The 20288-nt window shown below is 56.9% G+C and overlaps 1 protein-coding gene across 12 annotated transcripts in view; it reads left to right on the top strand.

The window, feature by feature from the left end:
• The window catches only part of DTNB (dystrobrevin beta), a 136322-nt gene that overhangs the window by 65673 nt on the left and 50361 nt on the right, over positions 1–20288 (top strand). For 7 of the 12 annotated variants that reach the window (XM_032103895.1, XM_032103893.1, XM_032103892.1 and 4 more), the window contains 5 exons: positions 1129–1216; positions 8331–8416; positions 10135–10248; positions 12469–12565; positions 18758–18778. In XM_032103895.1, the coding sequence (XP_031959786.1) occupies positions 1129–1216; positions 8331–8416; positions 10135–10248; positions 12469–12565; positions 18758–18778 (406 nt within the window). Of the gene's footprint in view, positions 1–1128; positions 1217–8330; positions 8417–10134; positions 10249–12468; positions 12566–18757; positions 18779–19144; positions 19499–20288 lie in introns of those variants that run through there. The other 5 variants (XM_032103894.1, XM_032103891.1, XM_032103897.1 and 2 more) reach the window with 3 other exon arrangements.

Here is a 20288-nt window from a genome sequence, read left to right as displayed (position 1 = left end):
CAGCAACTCCCAAACCCAGCAGCTGGCTGTTGGCTTTAAAAGTGGTTCCTCCAGTTGTCATTTCCTTCCTCGTTCCTTGTGGCAAGGCTGTGGCACCAAATCCAGCTGGGAACACATCTCAGCACTGATGGTTTCAATCAGCACAACCCAAAAATCCTCCTTTGGCCCCCAGTGTGTTTAAAGGTACAAAGGGAATCCAGCCCTGCCTCTGCTGCCTGGCTGGATTAACGGTGTCAGTGATTAACAGGGGGATGTCAGCCCTGAGCGGGACCCTGGTGCTGCCTGTCCCTTCCCACCCTGGGATCTGTCCCCTCTGCTGTCACTGCTTTTCCTCTCTCAAACCTCCCTGTCCCTCTCTGTCACCTCAGGGTTCTGTCACCCTTGCTGATGATGATTGGAGATGGTTTTTAACACCTATTTCAGCAACGTCTCCAAGGCAGCTGCAGCCCGTGTGGGAATCCTGGGCTGCTGTGGGACCAGCTCCTCACACCCACCCCTGCCGAGGGCAGGGACACCTTCCACCGTCCCAGGGACACCTTCCACTGTCCCAGGGGGCTCCCACCCCGTCCAGCCTGGCCACCTGAGGCAGCTGGAGCTGTGTCACCCTCTGGAGCTGGGGCATGAAGGACCAATCTCACATGAGCAGCCTGTCCTGGGTGAGGGGAGGTGGGTGTGAGTCAGGTGTAAATCAGGCTGACTTACAAAGTGCCACTGGCATTAAACCCACGTTGTTGAGTGACAGAGGGTTCTTCCCAGGCCAGCAGGGTCCCCCCCACTCTTCCCCATGGAAATCATCCTGGCTTGGACCATCCTGCATTCCCAAAGCTTTCCTCCTCCATCCTTCCGGTGGCCCCTGTTGACCTGGAGTAACCAACAGAGTTTGCACTCAAGTGCTTCAGAAACAAATTAAATCTGGGCCTAAACCAAATTATTTTCCTACATCCCAACTGGAATCTGTGAATCCTGGAGAAAAATCTGCTTGGAGGAAAGTCTGGGGCGAGGTCCCCACTGTGGGGGGAACGGAAAAGGGAATTATTAAAGGGGATGATTTCCAGTGGGGCTCCTCTCTCTGCCCTCGCTGTCTCTGTGCCCTGTGGGCCTGGCCTGACTCTGCTTTGCTCCTTGCAGTGTCCTGGACAGCCCGGGCCGGCTGGACGAGGAGCACCGGCTCATCGCCCGCTACGCCGCGCGCTTGGCCGCCGAGGCCGGCAGTGCCGTAAGTGACCCCGTCCCCTCCCGCGGGCACCGCCACGGCTCGGGGGGCACAGCCGGGGCTCGGCTCCCACCCCTGCACGGAGCCACCTCTGCTCTGCTCGGCACCGCGGCTCCCCGGGCTCAGCGGGAACCCGGCGCTGCTGGGAGCGCCGGGGACGGGGAGGGCGGCGCGGGCGGCTGGAAATGAGGTCAGGGGAGCTGGGGCCATGAGCAGATTAGTCCTGCTTAGGCTGGAGAGAGAGAAATGTGCAGATACCTGAGGAAAACAAATCATGGGCGAGTGCTGGGGGTGGATTTATTCCAGAGGGAAGGAGCCTGAGGCGGGGAAGGGAAGGAAGGGAAGGAAGGTGGGTTTGTGTTTGCAGCTTCTTACAGAAGAAAACAAAGGGAACACGTTTCCAGTTGGTAAAAATCAGTGCTGCTCTAACAGAAAATGGCTACAGGAGCACAGCAGGAATTTACTGGAGTTCCATGGAGTATTTGTGGCTAGTTGGATGGGGGGATCCCTGTCCTTGCTGGTTTACCCATAGGGAAGGGGAGGAGAGTTTGCAGGGACCATCTCCCACGTTCCTGAATTTCCCTCAGGGCATGTTCAGCCAAGAACCTGCCTTTGGCAGCGGGACGTGGGCAGATATTTGTGTAAAACTTCAATAAAACAGAATCATGCTGCTGAAACTTTTCAAACTGTCAGCTCCCACTGCCTCTGCCCAGTGGAGCAGTTGCATGTCCAAAGTCATTCCGTTCACCAGGAATGCTGAAATGTTAAGGGGACACAGTGCCAAGTTTCAGGTTGAGATGGAAAAGGAGGAAATTTTCATGTAATCCTGTGAAATCCAAGCTGTTGAGACAGTAAGTGCTGAGTCACTGTCACGCTGGAAGGTGCTGGAAGAACTCTTAGTCATGGCTTGACTTCTTTGCACAAAGTGATACGAAAACTTCAGGAGTCACAGACTGGTTCTGAAAGGACCTGGCTGCTAAAGAGCCATGAATCACCTCACCCTCTTGTGTGGCCATAGCAGTTCCAGGAGGGTCAGAAGTGGAGCAATTCTTTGGGTTTGGAGTTTGCTGAGGCTCCTCAAGGACCTGTGGGAAATTCCTGCTCTCGTTTCCTAAGTCCCATATCCCAGGGCAGATGCTGGAGCAGTGTCAGGGACTGACGTGGGGCAGAGAGAGAGGGAAAGGGGAACAGTGGGGGGTTCCCATTCCAACCAGAGCTCGGCCACTGGGAATCTGGAGTTATTTACTGGCTCCACTGTTTATTCCCAGTCCAGAACGCCCATCAGCTGAAACGGGCGGATTTCTCCTATTTTGGAGGAATCTGTGTTCAAAGGGCTTGGAATCCTGGCAGCTCCTCATTATTCCCGGCCAGTGGCACATCTCCCTTCCTCTTCCAAGCTGGGATGGCAGCTTGGTGGGGGAACATCCTGCTGAGCTGTGGGACAGGGTGACATCCATGGGGACAATGTGCCAGGTCCGTGGGGACAGTGTGCCGTGTCCATGGGGACAGTGTGCCACGTCCATGGGGACAGTGTGCCGTGTCCATGGGGACAATGTGCCAGGTCCGTGGGGACAGTGTGCTCTGTCCATGGGGACAGTGTGCCACATCCATGGGGACAGTGTGCCGTGTCCGTGGGGACAGTGTGCCGTGTCCATGGGGACAGTGTGCCGTGTCCATGGGGACAATGTGCCAGGTCCGTGGGGACAATGTGCTCTGTCCATGGGGACAGTGTGCCACATCCATGGGGACAGTGTGCCGTGTCCATGGGGACAGTGTGCCACGTCCATGGGGACAGTGTGCCACATCCATGGGGACAGTGTGCCGTGTCCATGGGGACAATGTGCCACATCCATGGGGACAGTGTGCCACGTCCATGGGGACAGTGTGCCGTGTCCGTGGGGACAATGTGCCGTGTCCATGGGGACAGTGTGCTCTGTCCATGGGGACAGTGTGCCGTGTCCATGGGGACAGTGTGCCGTGTCCATGGGGACAGTGTGCCACGTCCATGGGGACAGTGTGCTCTGTCCATGGGGACAGTGTGCCGTGTCCATGGGGACAGTGTGCTCTGTCCATGGGGACAGTGTGCTCTGTCCATGGGGACAGTGTGCCGTGTCCGTGGGGACAGTGTGCCGTGTCCATGGGGACAGTGTGCTCTGTCCATGGGGACAGTGTGCCACATCCATGGGGACAGTGTGCCACGTCCATGGGGACAGTGTGCTCTGTCCATGGGGACAGTGTGCCACGTCCATGGGGACAGTGTGCCGTGTCCATGGGGACAGTGTGTCACGTCCATGGGGACAGTGTGCTCTGTCCATGGGGACAGTGTGCCGTGTCCATGGGGACAGTGTGCTCTGTCCATGGGGACAGTGTGCCACGTCCATGGGGACAGTGTGCCAGGTCCATGGGGACAATGTGCCATGTCCATGGGGACAGTGTGCTCTGTCCATGGGGACAGTGTGCCACGTCCATGGGGACAGTGTGCTCTGTCCATGGGGACAGTGTGCTCTGTCCGTGGGGACAGTGTGCCGTGTCCATGGGGACAATGTGCCATGTCCATGGGGACAGTGTGCTCTGTCCATGGGGACAGTGTGCCACGTCCATGGGGACAGTGTGCTCTGTCCATGGGGACAGTGTGCTCTGTCCATGGGGACAGTGTGCCGTGTCCATGGGGACAGTGTGCCACGTCCATGGGGACAGTGTGCTCTGTCCATGGGGACAGTGTGCCGTGTCCATGGGGACAGTGTGCTCTGTCCATGGGGACAGTGTGCCGTGTCCATGGGGACAGTGTGCCACATCCATGGGGACAGTGTGCCCTGTCCATGGGGACAGTGTGCCACGTCCATGGGGACAGTGTGCCCTGTCCATGGGGACAGTGTGCCGTGTCCATGGGGACAGTGTGCTCTGTCCATGGGGACAGTGTGCCGTGTCCATGGGGACAGTGTGCTCTGTCCATGGGGACAGTGTGCCGTGTCCATGGGGACAGTGTGCCACATCCATGGGGACAGTGTGCCCTGTCCATGGGGACAGTGTGCCACGTCCATGGGGACAGTGTGCCAGGTCCATGGGGACAGTGTGCCGTGTCCATGGGGACAGTGTGCCACATCCATGGGGACAGTGTGCCGTGTCCATGGGGACAGTGTGCCACGTCCATGGGGACAGTGTGCCCTGTCCATGGGGACAGTGTGCTCTGTCCATGGGGACAGTGTGCCGTGTCCATGGGGACAGTGTGCCACGTCCATGGGGACAGTGTGCCACGTCCATGGGGACAGTGTGTCGTGTCCATGGGGACAGTGTGCCGTGTCCATGGGGACAGTGTGCTCTGTCCATGGGGACAGTGTGCCGTGTCCATGGGGACAGTGTGCCACGTCCATGGGGACAGTGTGCCCTGTCCATGGGGACAGTGTGCCACGTCCATGGGGACAGTGTGCCGTGTCCATGGGGACAGTGTGCCACATCCATGGGGACAGTGTGCTCTGTCCATGGGGACAGTGTGCTCTGTCCATGGGGACAGTGTGCCGTGTCCATGGGGACAGTGTGCCAGGTCCATGGGGACAGTGTGCCGTGTCCATGGGGACAGTGTGTCACGTCCATGGGGACAGTGTGCTCTGTCCATGGGGACAATGTGCCACGTCCATGGGGACAATGTGCCACGTCCATGGGGACAGTGTGCTCTGTCCATGGGGACAGTGTGCCGTGTCCATGGGGACAATGTGCCACGTCCATGGGGACAGTGTGCCGTGTCCATGGGGACAGTGTGCCGTGTCCATGGGGACAGTGTGCTCTGTCCATGGGGACAATGTGCTCTGTCCATGGGGACAGTGTGCCCTGTCCATGGGGACAGTGTGCTCTGTCCATGGGGACAGTGTGCCACGTCCATGGGGACAGTGTGCTCTGTCCATGGGGACAGTGTGCCGTGTCCATGGGGACAGTGTGCCAGGTCCATGGGGACAGTGTGCTCTGTCCATGGGGACAGTGTGCCGTGTCCATGGGGACAGTGTGCCAGGTCCATGGGGACAGTGTGCTCTGTCCATGGGGACAGTGTGCTCTGTCCATGGGGACAATGTGCCACGTCCATGGGGACAGTGTGCTCTGTCCATGGGGACAGTGTGCCGTGTCCATGGGGACAGTGTGCTCTGTCTATGGGGACAGTGTGCCGTGTCCATGGGGACAATGTGCTCTGTCCATGGGGACAGTGTGCTCTGTCCATGGGGACAGTGTGCCACGTCCATGGGGACAGTGTGCTCTGTCCATGGGGACAGTGTGCTCTGTCCATGGGGACAATGTGCCACGTCCATGGGGACAGTGTGCCAGGTCCATGGGGACAGTGTGCTCTGTCCATGGGGACAGTGTGCCACGTCCATGGGGACAGTGTGCCATGTCCATGGGGACAGTGTGCCGTGTCCATGGGGATGTTCAGAAAGACTTTTCTCACCCTGGTAATGGTCAGATGTTGTTGTCCAAGTGTTTGGCCAGGGAAGAACCGGGATCTTCCTCCTTGGAGATGTTTGGAGCTCCACAAGACAAGTTCATGAGCAGTCTCTGTGAATTGGCCCTGCTTTGCATGGACTGGAAACCTCCCAGGGTCCCGTCCCACCTGGGTTTTTCTGTGAATGTTTAATTCATTTGACATTAATGAAAGTGAAGAATGGAAAAAACCCAGCATCCTGAAGGAATTACGGAATATTTGTCCACGGAGATTCCAAAAGCCAGCTGGAGCAGTGTGTGCTGGGAGCCCTTGAGGGGTTTGCTGTGAGCAGAACGGTTTCCTGACGTCGCTCCAGGCCCGGCTCTGGGCTGGGCTGGGCTCTCCTGGTTAACGTGCTCTGAGGGCTGGCAATGCAGAGGATCCCTGAAACACCGGCGAGCTCCAGCAGCCCCGGGCAAAGCTTCTTCCTCCTCTCTGGAAGTCACTGGCAGAGGTCACTGGGAGCTGTCCATGGGGCAGTGCGGCCACAGGCCGGACTCAGCCCCTCCGTGTCTGCGTCTTCCCAAATGGGATAAAACCTTGGAGCCGTTCCGGGGGGGCTGGTGCTGGACAAATGTCCCTCCCCGAGTGAGTGACACCCCCGGGACACCCCTGGGGGAAATGCCTCGGCTCCAAGTCTGACTGGGACAAAAGCATTGAGGCAGCTCCGGGAGTTAATCCCGGACATCCGCGGCTTCCTAAGGAGGAAACGGCGCAGGGAGCAGCCCATGGCACGTGGCTGTGGCCCCCAAAGGGCTCTGCTGAGCTGCCCTTGTCCCCCTGCAGCCGATGGGCGGCCAAAACTCCCTCTTATTGAGTGAGAGCTGCTGCAGCAGTGCTGGCCCTGCCCACCCTGCCCTGCCTCTGCTGGAGCGTGGATAAAGTGGGGAAATCAATGGAGAACAATCCAAACTGTGATTAAATCGCAGCTTTCAGCATCACAGTTTCATCTGCTTGTCTCCCTCTGCTGCTCTGCTCAGGCCAGCCTGAGGTGAGGAACACTCAATTATGGATGAGGGGCTAATTAGGGTGAGTTGTGTGGATGAGTTACAACAATTAGGTCTTGCCCACGTTGGTTGCTCTTTGTTGCAGTGTGTGGTTGCTCTTCCCTCAGCACCGGGCACTGCTAACAGCCCATTGCCATCTCCTTAATGCTGCCCACAGGCCGAAGAATGGCTGGAATATTCCCTCCATGGAACCTCCCCTTCAGCTTTTGGGCACTATTTAATACATAATTTTTAAATAAAGACTGAGTAATCCGGGTCTCCCGTTAGATAAATCTGCAGCTTGGTTCTTGGATCCCTGCTCCTCCTCCTTGGTAAACCAGGTTACTGAGCCATTTTTGTCATTTGTTTCCTCTGCCTGTCGCTCACCAGGAGCCCTGTGACACCACAGTGACAGGCAGGTGCAGCACTGGCTCCCACTGTCCGTGACTCCATGGGGTCCTGGCACCGAGGAGCCCAGGATCTGCTGCCCAGGAGATGCAGGCTTGGAGAGTCTCTCCCAAGGCAGGGGGATGAGGAGCAGAGCGGCTGCAAACCGGCCCTGGGGGCTGGATTAAACTCCATCCCTAAATCCCCTGCTGCCACCCAGACAGGGACACTGGAGGTGAGCTCTGAGTGCTCCCTGGGCAATCCCAGTCTGGCAGGGAGCTGCCCTGGTGATCCTTGTGGATCCCTTCCACCTGAGGTATCTTTGATTCCTGACTGCAGGCACGGCTCACCCAGGATTGATGGCCTTGCCTGGAAAAACCAGTGCAGGGCTGGCAGCTTTCACTGCTCCTGGGGGCTGTTCAGGGAACTTTTTCATTTTAAGATTTGATGACCATTCTGATTTCCCTGCTGGGAGAGAACTGGGCCTTGCCCTTTGGTTGCTCTTTCAGGGCTGTTGAGGCTTCAGCAGAAGCTGAGTTGGTTGGGGTTTTTCAGGAATTTTGGCTGACACTGTTGACTCCCACCAGTCTTTGGAGTAAAAACCCCAAATATCCAGGGATATTTGGCATCCCCTCTGCAAACGTTCAGGCTGAGCCTTTGAAATTGAAGAACCTGAAAGGTTTAGGTGTTGGTGGAGGATCCAGAATATTTTTTCATTACTTGTTTAGCCTTGGGAAGACTTTGGGGGGATGTTTTTGTGCACTCAAAGGTGGTGGCTGCAGTTTCCACTGGCACAGGGTGCCCAGAGCAGCTGGGGCTGCCCCTGGATCCCTGGCAGTGCCCAAGGCCAGGCTGGACATTGGGGCTGGGAGCAGCCTGGGACAGTGGGAGGTGTCCCTGCCCATGGCAGGGGTGGGAGGAGATGAAGAGTGAGGTGTCCCTCAGTGTTTCCCAGAAGATTCTGTGAGCAAAGGAATGAGCGGATCTGTTCCCAGGAGGAGCCATCGGTGCTGGAGGCTCTGGGCGTGGGGGTCTCGTTTCCTGAAGGGCCTGCAAAACACAGCAAATGGAATTCCTGCTGTGGACAGGGAGGATGGGGCAGCCCAGCCCTTCAGCACCCCCCACCCTTGTTGGGGCCCGGTGACAGCAGCGCAGCCCTTGGCGTGTCCCGGGGCTGTGGTCCTGGGCTGGCAGCTGTGGGGCTGGGGCCAAAGGCTGCAGGTGTCCGACACGCAGGGAGGGCTCTGTGTGATTTGTGTGGTCCCTCTGCTCTCCCCAGCCCCGGCCGCCGGCAGACCTGGCCTTCAGCTTCGACGCCAACAAGCAGCAGAGGCAGCTGATCGCGGAGCTGGAGAACAAGAACAGGTACGGCCTCGGGTCGGGGGTCCTGGGCTTTGCTCTTGTCTCACATTAACCAGATTGTTTTCCCAGAGCTTTTGTTGAGGTGTAGCTGCCTCATTAACTGATTAGTTAGTCATTAACATTAGTTAATTACCCGTGGGGAGGGGCTGCCCTGCCCCTGTTTCCCAGGGAATGGGTTGATCTTCACTAATCTTCTTAAAATCATCTTTACCAACACCGAGCACTGGAGCCCACAGCCCTCAGCACATCCAGCAAACCTCGGAGCTGGGATCTGATCCCCCAGCAGGGAGGGGGAACTCTGCCCCTGTGCCCAGGTGGGAGCCCACCTGCAGAGCTGCCCCAGCCCTGGGGCCAGCAGCACAAGGACGTGGAGCTGCTGCAGAGAGCCCAGAGGAGGCCCCGGAGCTGCTCCAGGGCTGGAGCCCCTCTGCTCTGGAGCCAGGCTGGGAGAGCTGGGGGTGCTCACCTGGAGAAGAGAAGGATCCAGGGAGAGCTCAGAGCCCCTTGCAGGGCCTGAAGGGGCTCCAGGAGAGCTGCAGAGGGACTGGGGACAAGGGATGGAGGGACAGGACACAGGGAATGGCTTCCCACTGCCAGAGGGCAGGGCTGGATGGGCTATTGGGCAGGAATTGTTCCCTGGGAGGGTGGGCAGGCCCTGGCACAGGGTGCCCAGAGCAGCTGGGGCTGCCCCTGGATCCCTGGCAGTGCCCAAGGCCAGGCTGGACATTGGGGCTGGGAGCAGCCTGGGACAGTGGGAGGTGTCCCTGCCCATGGCAGGAGTGGCACTGGATGGGCTCTGAGGACCCTTCCAAAGCAAACCACAGGGTTCTTGTTGCTCCAGAGGGTCACCTGTGGAGCCTCTCAGACTCTCCTGGTATCCATGGTTCCCCTGTGCCTGGCTGGCAGGGAGAGCCTGCTGTCTGCACAGCCCTGTCCCGAGGCACCCTCAGCAGTGGGAAAAGGCTGCTCCAGGGAAGTTTGGAGCAGAACCAGTTCCTGGAGAGCAGGAACAGCTTGGTCCTGGCACCGCTGTAGCTTCAGTGCTCTACCAAGAGACCTTGTAGGTATTTGGAATGATTCCTGGAGATCCTGGATAAGGGAGCTCTCACTCAGTGCTGGTGGGAAGCCCTGCCAGGAGAGCAGCTCAGCAGTTTTGTCAGGAAGGAGAGCTGGAGGTGATACTCTGCTCTTGGAAGGGTTTCATCCCTGCTGGGCTGAGGGAGTCCTTGGCCGCCCTCCCCCTGCACAGGACACGGTGACCTGAGCTGTGGTGCTGCCTGGGCCCTTTCCCTCTGGGACACCTTGAGGGTTTCTGTTCCAGTGAGCTGCGGCTCTCCCTGCCTCGGGAAGGGGAGTGGGAAGTCCCCAGTGCTGCTCCAGAGCCCTTCCTGCAGCACCTGCAGGGCAGGGAGTGCTGCAGTTGGAACCTTTGTCCCCTTGGAACGCTCTCCGAGCCTGTTCTGCGTGGGGGGGTTGGAGACACATTGCCATGAGTGATTCCATCCTCAAGAAGGAGTAAATTCTCCATGTCCTGCAGCGATTCCCAGGGCTGTGCTCACGTCCCTGTCCTGGCTGTGAGTCTGTGCCAGCCACGCGTGAACAGAACCCCTGGGCTTGGGCTGGGCGCTGACAGAACGAGCCTGAAGGGCTGCAAAGGTGCTCAGGAGCAGGGCAGACACTGAGCTTTGTCCTTCTTTCACCCCCCTCTGTCCCTTCCCCAGGGAGATCCTGCAGGAGATTCAGCGGCTCCGGCTGGAACATGAACAGGCCTCTCAGCCCACCCCCGAGAAGGCCCAGCAGAACCCGACCCTGCTGGCTGAGCTCAGGCTCCTGCGGTAATGGGACACTGGGATGGGCTGGGATGGGCTGAGCTGGGCTGGAATGGACCAGGCTGGGCTGGGCTGGAATGGGCTGGAATAGAATGGGCTGGGATGGGCCAGGCTGGGCTGGAATGGAATGGGCCAGGCTGGGCTGGAATGGGCTGGAATGGGCTGGGCTGGGATGGGCTGGAATGGGCTGGAATAGAATGGGCTGGAATGGAATGGGCCAGGCTGGGCTGGAATGGAATGGGCCAGGCTGGGCTGGAATGGGCTGGGCTGGGCTGGAATGGGCGAGCTGGAATAGGCTGGGCTGGAATGGGCTGAGCTGGGCTGGAATGGGCTGGAATAGGCTGGGCTCTGAGGGCTGGGGCAGCACCTGGAGCTTTCAGTGGGTTTAGGAGTAAATAAAAACCTCTCTTCAAATGAATGCTGTTTGTACAGTTCAGGAAAGTGCTGGTGAAGGAGAGATCAGTAGGACTGGGTGATCCTGCAGGTGTTTTCCAGCCTCAGGGATTCTCTGACGCTGAGACTCGCTGCCCGTGGGGTTTCCCCCGTGGCCTTCCTGGTGCCACAGGCACACAGAGCATCAGCTCTGCCACCCCAAACCCTCACTCCTCGAGGAATTCCCGCAGTGGGGGTCACAGCTGGCAGGTTATCTGGGATGGGAAGGTGCTTCCCAAGTTCCAGACGCTTCCCAGCCTGGGCAGGATGATTGGAATGTGATTGTCTGTAAGCACCAGCCACCAGATGATCTCAGTTCTGCGTAGAACTCAGGCTGTGAAAGCAGGGGAATGATAATCCATGGAAAGTCGTGTCCCAGGTTTGAAACTCTGCAGGCAGCCCGTGGGGATGAGTCAGCTCCAGCACTGCTGGCAGGTGTGACCTTGGGGGTGCACTGGATCCGTGTCCTGGCAGATCCCTGCCTGGAAGTGCAGCTGTGCCTGACTCCTCCTGCCTGCAGGACCTGGGAACCTGGAATCCTGGAATGGTTTGGGTGGGAAGGGACCTCAGAGCCCACCCAGTGCCAGCCCTGCCATGGGCAGGGACACCTCCCACTGTCCCAGGCTGCTCCCAGCCCCAATGTCCAGCCGGGCCTTGGGCACTGCCAGGGATCCAGGGGCAGCCCCAGCTGCTCTGGGCACCCTGTGCCAGGGCCTGCCCACCCTCCCAGGGAACAATTCCTTCCCAATGTCCCATCCAGCCCTGCCCTCTGGCACTGGGAAGCCATTCCCTGTGTCCTGGCTCTCCAGGCCCTGGTGAAGATTCCCACTTTGGCTTCCTTGTAGGCCCCTCCAGATCCTTAATTTAAGAAGCATACCCTTTGACATACAAAAAGCTCCCGAAAGGAACACCCAGCTGGTTAATATTTGTTAATATTCCAGAGTTTTCTGTCCTTTAAAGAAGGGCCCTGTTGCTAGAATTCCCGGGATGGGTTATCCGTGGTGTCACGAAGGCATTCCGAGGTTCAGCCTGCAGTAGGTGATGTTTTAGCTTGGCATTGAGACGTTCTGGTGCCCACGAGAATCACTGCAGGTGAATAAAGAATCCCTTCCGTGCTGCTTTTCCCTGAGGCCGTTTATCACCTCCCATGGCTGGATTTGTGGGGCCCAGCTCCCTTGGGGGCAGGCTGACGTCTGCCTTTGAGCCGCTCCTTCTGTTACTCACTCCTTGCTTTTTATAAACACAAACCCGAGCCTCAGAGTCAGGATTCCTGAAATAGCTCCAGACAGGTTTTGTGCAGCCAAGGGAAGGGAAGGTCACTCCCGTGCTGCTGCTGTTGTCACCGGGGTGCTGGTGCAGGGAACGTGTCCCTGCTGCTCCATCCCTCCACAGGGCACAGCTTTACCTCTCCAGACATCTGCAGCCTTCCCTCCTCTTTCATTTCCCTCTGCCTTTCCTCCCGTAGCTCGTCCTGGTTTGTCTGAGCTCCACAGGATGCCGGGCTCTGATGCTCGGAGAGTTCTTAAAAGGAAGAAAAAAATGGAGTTTTTCCTCAAAATGCTCAGCTCCTGAGCAGGGATTCCCTCTGCCCGTGGCTGGGAGGAGATCTCTGGGGTTGGGGGGAGCAGGGAATTGTCACCTCCAGGTTCATGAGCTGAGCCTCACTCCAGGTTTTTAAATGGGGAGCAGGACAATGATGGGACCCAAAGACACTTTTACACAGGAGAACTCCCTGAGGAGGTTTGAAACACCCTGAGTTTATCTTCTGCCTCTTTCTCCCCGTCGCTGGCACAGGCAGAGGAAGGATGAGTTGGAGCAGAGGATGTCAGCACTTCAGGAGAGCAGAAGAGAATTGATGGTGCAGCTGGAAGGGCTGATGAAGCTGCTCAAAGTAAGGAACCTCCTGCGGGAAAGGCAGCACATCCCTCCCTTCCCCGGGTGCTTTGGGGTCCCTGCTTTGCTGTCACACCCCAAAAACCCTTCCCGAGGAGCAGGACGAGTTTGCCAAAAGCCATTTCCATCCCAGCTCTGTCTGGGGTGCAGGGGCTCCGTGTTTTTCCAGGTTTGTGTGGTTTAAATACCCAGAGCCCGAGGCTGGGAGGGGTTTAAAGCAGTTTGGTTTGGTACCTGGGGCAGCAGCTCGGTACTTCCCACTCTCACCAGGAATTAAACTGGGAGCAGGGCAGGATGTGACTCCCAGGGGCAAGGAGCTGACCCTGCACAGCCCCTGCCACATCTGGGGGTTGTGCTTGAGGGTTCTGCTGTCGGCTCTGAGCTCCAGCAAACGTCATGGTTTGGGTTTCTCACGAGGGTCCTGTGCTGTTTTTATGGAGCTCCCCCCGGGCTGAGCTCCCAGCTGTGACTGGAGTGGGAAATTCTGTTACACCTTTATTCTTTCCCTGTTTAAATGAAACAAAATATAAAGCAAAGGGCAAAGCCTTGGTCTCGGAGAGGTTTTGGTGCAAGACAAGGTGCCCCGAAGGTGCTGTGGGAGTGGGGGAGGAGGGAGAGACCTGGCAGTGGTGACAGTGGCAGGGCAGTGGTGGCAGTGGCTCAGGGGGTGACAGATCAGCTGGAGGCACATCTGGATGGTTCCAGGAAAATTCAGAACTTCTCTGCACTCGGAAGGGACAAATGAATTCCCAGTGTCTGTAGCCAGAAGTGCCATCACTCCTCAGCCTGGGCTTGTATCCTGGGGGAGGAATTCCTACCCCTGCCCTTTATCCTGGGGCAGGGATGTCCCTACAGGAGGTGATGGTCAAACACCCTCAGCAGTGCCTGGTTTATTCCCTCTCCCTGTGCACCTGAGCGCTCTCCATGTTTGGGAATTCTGCTTTTCCTTAGCCAGTGCTTCTGCTCTGTGATCTTCCTGCTCAGCCCATTAATGTCTGACTTCTAAAAACACAGAAATCTTGGAATCCCAGAATGGTCTGGGTTGGAAGGGACTTGAAAGCTCACCCAGGTGGCAGGGACACTTCCCACTGTCCCAGGCTGCTCCCAGCCCCAATGTCCAGCCTGGCCTTGGGCACTGCCAGGGATCCAGGGGCAGCCCCAGCTGCTCTGGGCACCCTGTGCCAGGGCCTGCCCACCCTCCCAGGGAACAGTTCCTTCCCAATCTCCCATCCATCCCTGCCCTCTGGCAGTGGGAAGCCATTCCCTGTGTCCTGTCCCTCCATGCCTTGTCCCCAGTCCCTCTCCAGCTCCCTTGCAGTTACCAAATTTGTTCAAAAACTTTATCCAGCAAATGGAACTGGATAGAAGGGGAAACTTCATCCCCATGAGGATGCTCAGGCCATGGGATGGGCCCACAGAGGCTGCACCAGCTCCATCCTCAGGGGTTCCCCAGACCCCACTGCCAGAGCCCTGAGGTTCAGTGGCGCTGTTCTGAGCAGGGGACTGGGCTAGAGCCCTCCCGAGGTCCCTTCCCACCTGGGTCACCCCCGGAGCTGTGAGCACTGGGGTTATTTGGTCCCACACCTTGCACAATGGGGTTGTTTGCATTTTCCCCCCAGAGCTCCCTGCGCAGCACCGCAGCTTCTCCTTGATTAAAGCGTCTTCCAGAGAGACATCTGCTCTGGAGCTGCACAAATCCAAAGTGGAAATTTCCCTGCCAATGCAAATGTGCCTGAACAGTTAAAAATTTATGCCTGGTTTTCAGTTTGAGTTGGGTTTGCACCCATTGGTTCTCCCTCGTTAAATCCAGGAGCACTTTGCCCCCCTGAGTTTTGCCTACGCAGACACTTCCTCAGCTCAGCCGAGGCGCCTCTCACTCAGGGATTTAAATCACTCACACAGGGACAGCAGAGCCCCTCACAATCCCCTGCCCCACTCTTTTCATGGATGGGTCCTTTGCCCTGCCCAGGTTTTGAATGTGTTTTACATTTGGGAAAAGCGAGCTGGAGTTTGAATTCTTCCCTGACCCCCAGCAGCCAGAGGGGCTTCACTGCTCTTCCTCGCTGGGTTCCCTGCTGTCCTGTGGGAGCCCTCAGTCCCCAGCCCTCCCACCACAGCTTTATTTCGTGGTGAGGCTGTTGTGGGTAAATCCTGTGTCTCTGCAGTGCCTGCAGAAGCCAAGCTTGGGATACGTTCAGATAACAAAATCGGCTTTTCTTGGCAAGAGTTCCTTTCCTGAAGTTCTAAAGCTTCTGTGTTACCTGGAAGGGGGGCCCTGGGTCAGCATTTCTGATACAGAAATGTGAATAAAGGAATGACAGGGTCAGGTCACAGAATCCCAGAATGGTTTGGGTGGGAAGGGACCTCAGAGCCCACCCAGTGCCAGCCCTGCCATGGGCAGGGACACCTCCCACTGTCCCAGGCTGCTCCCAGCTCCAATGTCCAGCCTGGCCTTGGGCACTGCCAGGGATCCAGGGGCAGCCCCAGCTGCTCTGGGCACCCTGTGCCAGGGCCTGCCCACCCTCCCAGGGAACAATTCCTTCCCAATATCCCATCCAGCCCTGCCCTCTGGCACTGGGAAGCCATTCCCTGTGTCCTGTCCCTCCATACCTTGTCCCCAGTCCCTCTCCAGCTCTCCTGGAGCCCCTTCAGGCCCTGGAAGGTCCCAATTATGTCACCCCAAATCTTCTCTTATTTAAGTTGTCTCACCTCCCTGTTTGAATATCCACACCCCAGTCCTGGGCATTCCAAGATCCATCACAAATCCCCTGCCCTGCCCCAGGTAGCTCCTCGCTCAGGTAATTATTTTGAGCTGCAAGTTCCCCAGCTTGCTGATCTAAAAATATCATTTCTAGTAGATACTTCTGACACCTTTTCTCATTATTGGTGTCAGAGCTTCCCTGTCTGCTGGTGCAGACTCCGGGGGGAAGGGATGAGGCAGACACAGGGATCCCTCCTGCCCTGGTTGGGATGTCACCCCCGGCCCCAGAGCAGCGGCGCTGCCTCGAGGCTCTCTTTTGTTCCTGATGTTGGTGTTTATTTCCAGCTCTCCTTTTCAGTGGTTTTAGCCCTGCCAGACACGATTTTTCGCCGCCAGGTTTTAGCTTCTCTCATCACTTGGAGCTTTTCAAAACTGTTCATGTATAATTTACATCAGCTGTTAAGCTTTTATGGGGTTTTTTCCATTTTCTTATGCAGGATTTTTTACATTTTTAATGCTGCCTTCATTTCACCATTTAGGGCTGGATTCAGCTCACCCAGCTCTGCTCATCTGAGGGTTTGGGGCCTTAAATCCCTCTCTGAAGAAAAGGACAGTGAGGAAAGACCTTGAAGGTGTCAACAGTTTCCCCCTGAGGGGCAGCTCTGATCCCTGCTCCCTGTGACGGGGACAGGACCCAGGGAACGGCTGGAGCTGTGTCAGGGGGGTTTGCGATGGAGATCAGGGAAGGTTCTTCCCCCAGAGGGTGCTGGGCACTGCCCAGGCTCCCCAGGGAATGGGCACGGCCCCGAGGCTGCCAGAGCTCCAGGAGCGTTGGGACAGCGCTGCCAGGGATGCCCAGGGTGGGGTTGTTGGGGGGTCTGGGCAGGGCCAGGGCTGGGCTGGTGATCCCTGGGGGTCCCTCCCAACTCAGGACATTCCATGATTCCAGGAAAGCCCATCTTTGGAAGGCCATCTGTAGCTGTCCTCTGGAGGTCCTTCCATTTTCCCCACGCTGTGATGGTTGGACTCAGGGCAGGGAAATGCCCTGGAATAAGGTTCCTTCCAAGCCAGACCACTCTGGCTCTGTGATCTCTGACCACTTCTGGTTCTGTGATCTCTGACCACTTCTGGTTCTGTGATCTCTGACCACCCTGATCCTGTGATCTCTGACCACTCTGGTTCTGGGATCTCTGACCATTTCTGGTTCTGGGATCTCTGACCATTTCTGGTTCTGTGATCTCTGACCATTTCTGGTTGTTTGTGCAGAGTTCCTCAAACCCCCTGGGCTGTCCTGCCCTGATGCTCCTGGGCCCTCACAGGGAGCTCCTCAGGCCGCTGCAATTGAGAGGCAATGTTGGGTTTTGCACGGAGGGACTTCCACAAATCATCCCCAGCCAGAGTTGACACCTCTGTCCAGGGTTCCAGTTATGGGAATTTCATGGAGTCACAGACTGCATTGGGAGGGAAGGAAGGGAAGAGAGGCTGTGGCTGCCCCTGGATCCCTGGCAGTGTCCAAGGCCAGGCTGGACGGGGCCTGGAGCACCCTGGGATAGTGGAAGGTGTCCCTGCCCATGGATTCGAGGTGGGATTTAAGGTCCCTCCCCACCCGAGCCGTTCTGGGATTGTGGCTCCATCCAGGCTTGCCTTGGCTTTCCCTTTTCCCGCAGCCTCCTGCAGTCCCCGGGTGCGTGGCTGGCCCGGCCCCGATGAGCATTCCGTGGGGAGCACTGGCTGCTCCTCCCAGGGCTCTCACTGTCAGCTCCACGGAAATCCAGCAGACAGATCCCATTTCACCGCTTCCATTTCCTCCACGGCAATTTCCTCACGGCTGCTCCGGTGATTTATCCCTGCACTGCTCAGCCCAGCGAGCTCCGGCCCTCCTGACAGGGCTTTTTCACATCTGTACTTAATGCCAAAGCCTCATTTTTCAAACTAACAACATTTTTGAGGAATGGGGGTCATTTAAGATCTTTTCCCTGACCTGGCTCCCCATCTGGTCCCGCGAGTCCCGGTGCTGGTGGGAGGCACAGCGGGAAATGTGGGATGTGGGAACAGCAGCACCGGCCCCACTGCCAGCACTGAGCAGAGCCAGGCCCCACATCTGCCAAACACCACCACAGACACACCTGAAAGAACCCCAGGTCTTGGGAGAAAACCCCAGAAATACCTGCTCAAAACCGTGGAATTGCCCCCAGCCCTTCCCAGGCCCCTCTGCAGGGCTCGGTGGGAAAACAGCTTTCAGTGGTCAGGGAGGAGAAGCTGCTTTAAATTAAGGGAAAGGGTCTGGTTAATCCTGCTCGGCCAGGAGATCAGTGAGGGAAGGCTGATAAATGTGTTCGTGGATTTCCAGGCCAGAAGGAGCTTTTATCCCCTAAACTGTAATTCCGTGACCTGAATTTCTGGGGGGCTGTGCGTGGCCATGGTCCCGCTGCCCCCTGCGCTGCCTGGCCGAGCGAGGCCGCGGTGCAGGGGGTCACCTGAAACTGCTGGAATTGCTGCTTTGGGAGAGACCAGGGTCCCCCACACAGGGTTGGACCCGTGGTGCTTCTTGGCTGTGAGAGGACAAAACGCATGGAAATGTCTGAATTACCAAGGAAACTCTGGACTAGGTGACATTTTGCTCACTCCCAGCAATTCTCCTGCAGCTGAAGGCAGGATGTGCCTCCACCAGCCCAGGCCCGATCACAGTGAACATTTCCCTGCTTCAAAAGGGGATAAATTCACCTGTATTTCACCTTTTTTTGTCCTCCAGGCTAGGAGTGATCCGACCTGAGACGCTCTGCAGTGCAGGAATTGCTCTCTCTGCACATCTTGCCTTACTCAGCATCTCTGGTGCCTTTCTCTCAGTGTGTCCCCTCGCAGACCTGGTTCCTCAGCCCTTGCAATTCCCATTGGCAGAGGTCCTGGAGTGCCCAGGGGAACTAACCAAGGGGATGTTTTGCCTCTGAGGCTGTGGCAGCTGGGCTCTGTGCTGGCACATTTGTGTGTTTGGACTCTCCCAATGGTAGTTCCAGACTTCAGGGGATGGATCTGGTGTTTGTTGGCTTGAGGGCAGCTCGAGAGGCCTCTGAGTCTGGAGGAGGAGAGGATCACAGGATCGTGGAATGGTTTGAGCTGGAAGGGACCATGAAGCCCATCCAGTTCCCCCCTGCCATGGGCAGGGACACCTTCCCCTGCCCCAGGCTGAAGGCAGTAAAGGTCCTGCCTAAAGGAGCAGATATGCCCTGGATATCCTGTCCTGTATCGCAGCCCTGGGATGTCCATCCCACGTGTTTGGCCAACACCAGGGGCCCCTTTCATGGACAGATGTCACCTGTGCCCCCCCAGCCCTCATGTCCTGTGTCCTCGGCTCCTGTCGTGCTGCAGGCGCTGGCACCGTGTGCCATGTTCTGTTCTTTCACTGGGTATTTTGTGTGAAAATGACCATTTTCACATGATAATTAATCTTTCCTCTCTCTCTTCACCTTTTTCTCTTGCCGACGTTTCTAGGAAGAAGAGCAAAAGCAGGCAGTAAGTTGACTTCACTTTGTAGGTGATCTGACTTTTTTTTTTTTCTTCCTGCATGAAATCCATTTTCTGTTAATTGGCTTGTATGCAAATAAACCCTGGGAATGGGGGGGCCTTTTCCTCTCGGGAGTTCGGGAGCAGGCTCCCAGCAGAGCATGGTCTGTGTGTCCCGGAGCTGCTCCTCTGCCCTTCCCAGAGAGGTTTGCTGCCACGGGCCCACGAGCGGTGGCTGCATCGATGAGGCTTCTGTGGAATCATGCATGGCCACGCAGGGCTGAAAGCAGGGATTCTCTGCTGGCTTCAAACCTGATTTTGTGGGAGATTCTTGGGAGTGTTCCGTGTGCTAAGAAAGCTTTCTTGTCTCTTCAGGAATCCTTTAATTTGCCTCCTTGCCACATACAAGTCCATGCATAAAAACTAATTAATGACTTAATATTCTGGGCATGGATCCATATCCTTCAGCCCTGACAGAGTCTCCTTGAATGAGTCCCAGAGTGCTCGTTGCAAACAGGATGAGTAAAGGAAAGGAGACAAGAACGCCTTGGCTTTGTTGCCGTTTGATTCCCATTTTCTCTGCCCGCCTGCTCAAAGCCGAGTCCTGTGTTACTTTCGGGATCCACTCCAGAGGGAGCCCTTCTGCTTTCCTCGGAAACAGCCAGATGTTCAATGTCTGCTCTCCAGCAGAGCATTTGCAGCGTTTTCGAACATGGTTTCCTTTACACCCAAAGCTTTAATGACCATTAATCCGTGTTCTGCACCGTCGGGGATTTCATGTGTTGTTTCTCACGGGCGTAACTGGATACTGGATACGGTGGCTGGAAATCCTGGGGACTCGTTTTTTGTAGGGAAGTACACATTTTGGGGTAGCAGCTATTGCTGAGAACACTTCAGTTCTACATGTGCTGAAACTGGCGTTTGGTGACTCCTGGAGGGGCTTTTGGTGCTGTTCTGTCACAGTTTGAGGTGGTGGTGAGTGGGCACCTTCCCTTGGAGCCCTGTTCATCATCAGGTGATCGTGGAATCCTGGAATGGTTTGGGTGGGAAGGGGCCTTAAACCTCATCCTGTTCCACCCCGAATCCATGGGCAGGGACACCTTCCCCTGCCCCAGGCTGCTCCAAGCCCTGTCCAGCCTGGCCTTGGGCACTGCCAGGGATCCAGGGGCAGCCCCAGCTGCTCTGGGACGCCTGTTCAGTGCCTCACCCCCCTCACGGGGAAGAATTTGTCCTCCTGTCCAATCCAAACCTCTCCCTGGGTTTGCTGAGGCACCTGGCAGGAGGGATTTGGTTTATGGAAGGGACCAAGCTGCAGCACGTGGCAGGAGCTTCAAGGAATGTCCTGGGGGAAGGAGAACACCCAAGACACGGCCATCCCTGTTCTGCAGCTTCTGACAGTGCCAGTGGAATGCTGTGCTGCGTGTCCTTCTCCTACCCAGCTCCATTCCCAGCAATAATCCTCTGCAGGGAAAGGCCATGCTGTATATTAGCTTGATTTTCCTGTGCTGTGCTTTCATCT

Source organism: Corvus moneduloides, chromosome 3 (assembly GCF_009650955.1).
Source record: "Corvus moneduloides isolate bCorMon1 chromosome 3, bCorMon1.pri, whole genome shotgun sequence".
Lineage (NCBI taxonomy): Eukaryota > Metazoa > Chordata > Aves > Passeriformes > Corvidae > Corvus > Corvus moneduloides.
This window is presented reverse-complemented; position numbering and strand designations above follow the sequence as displayed.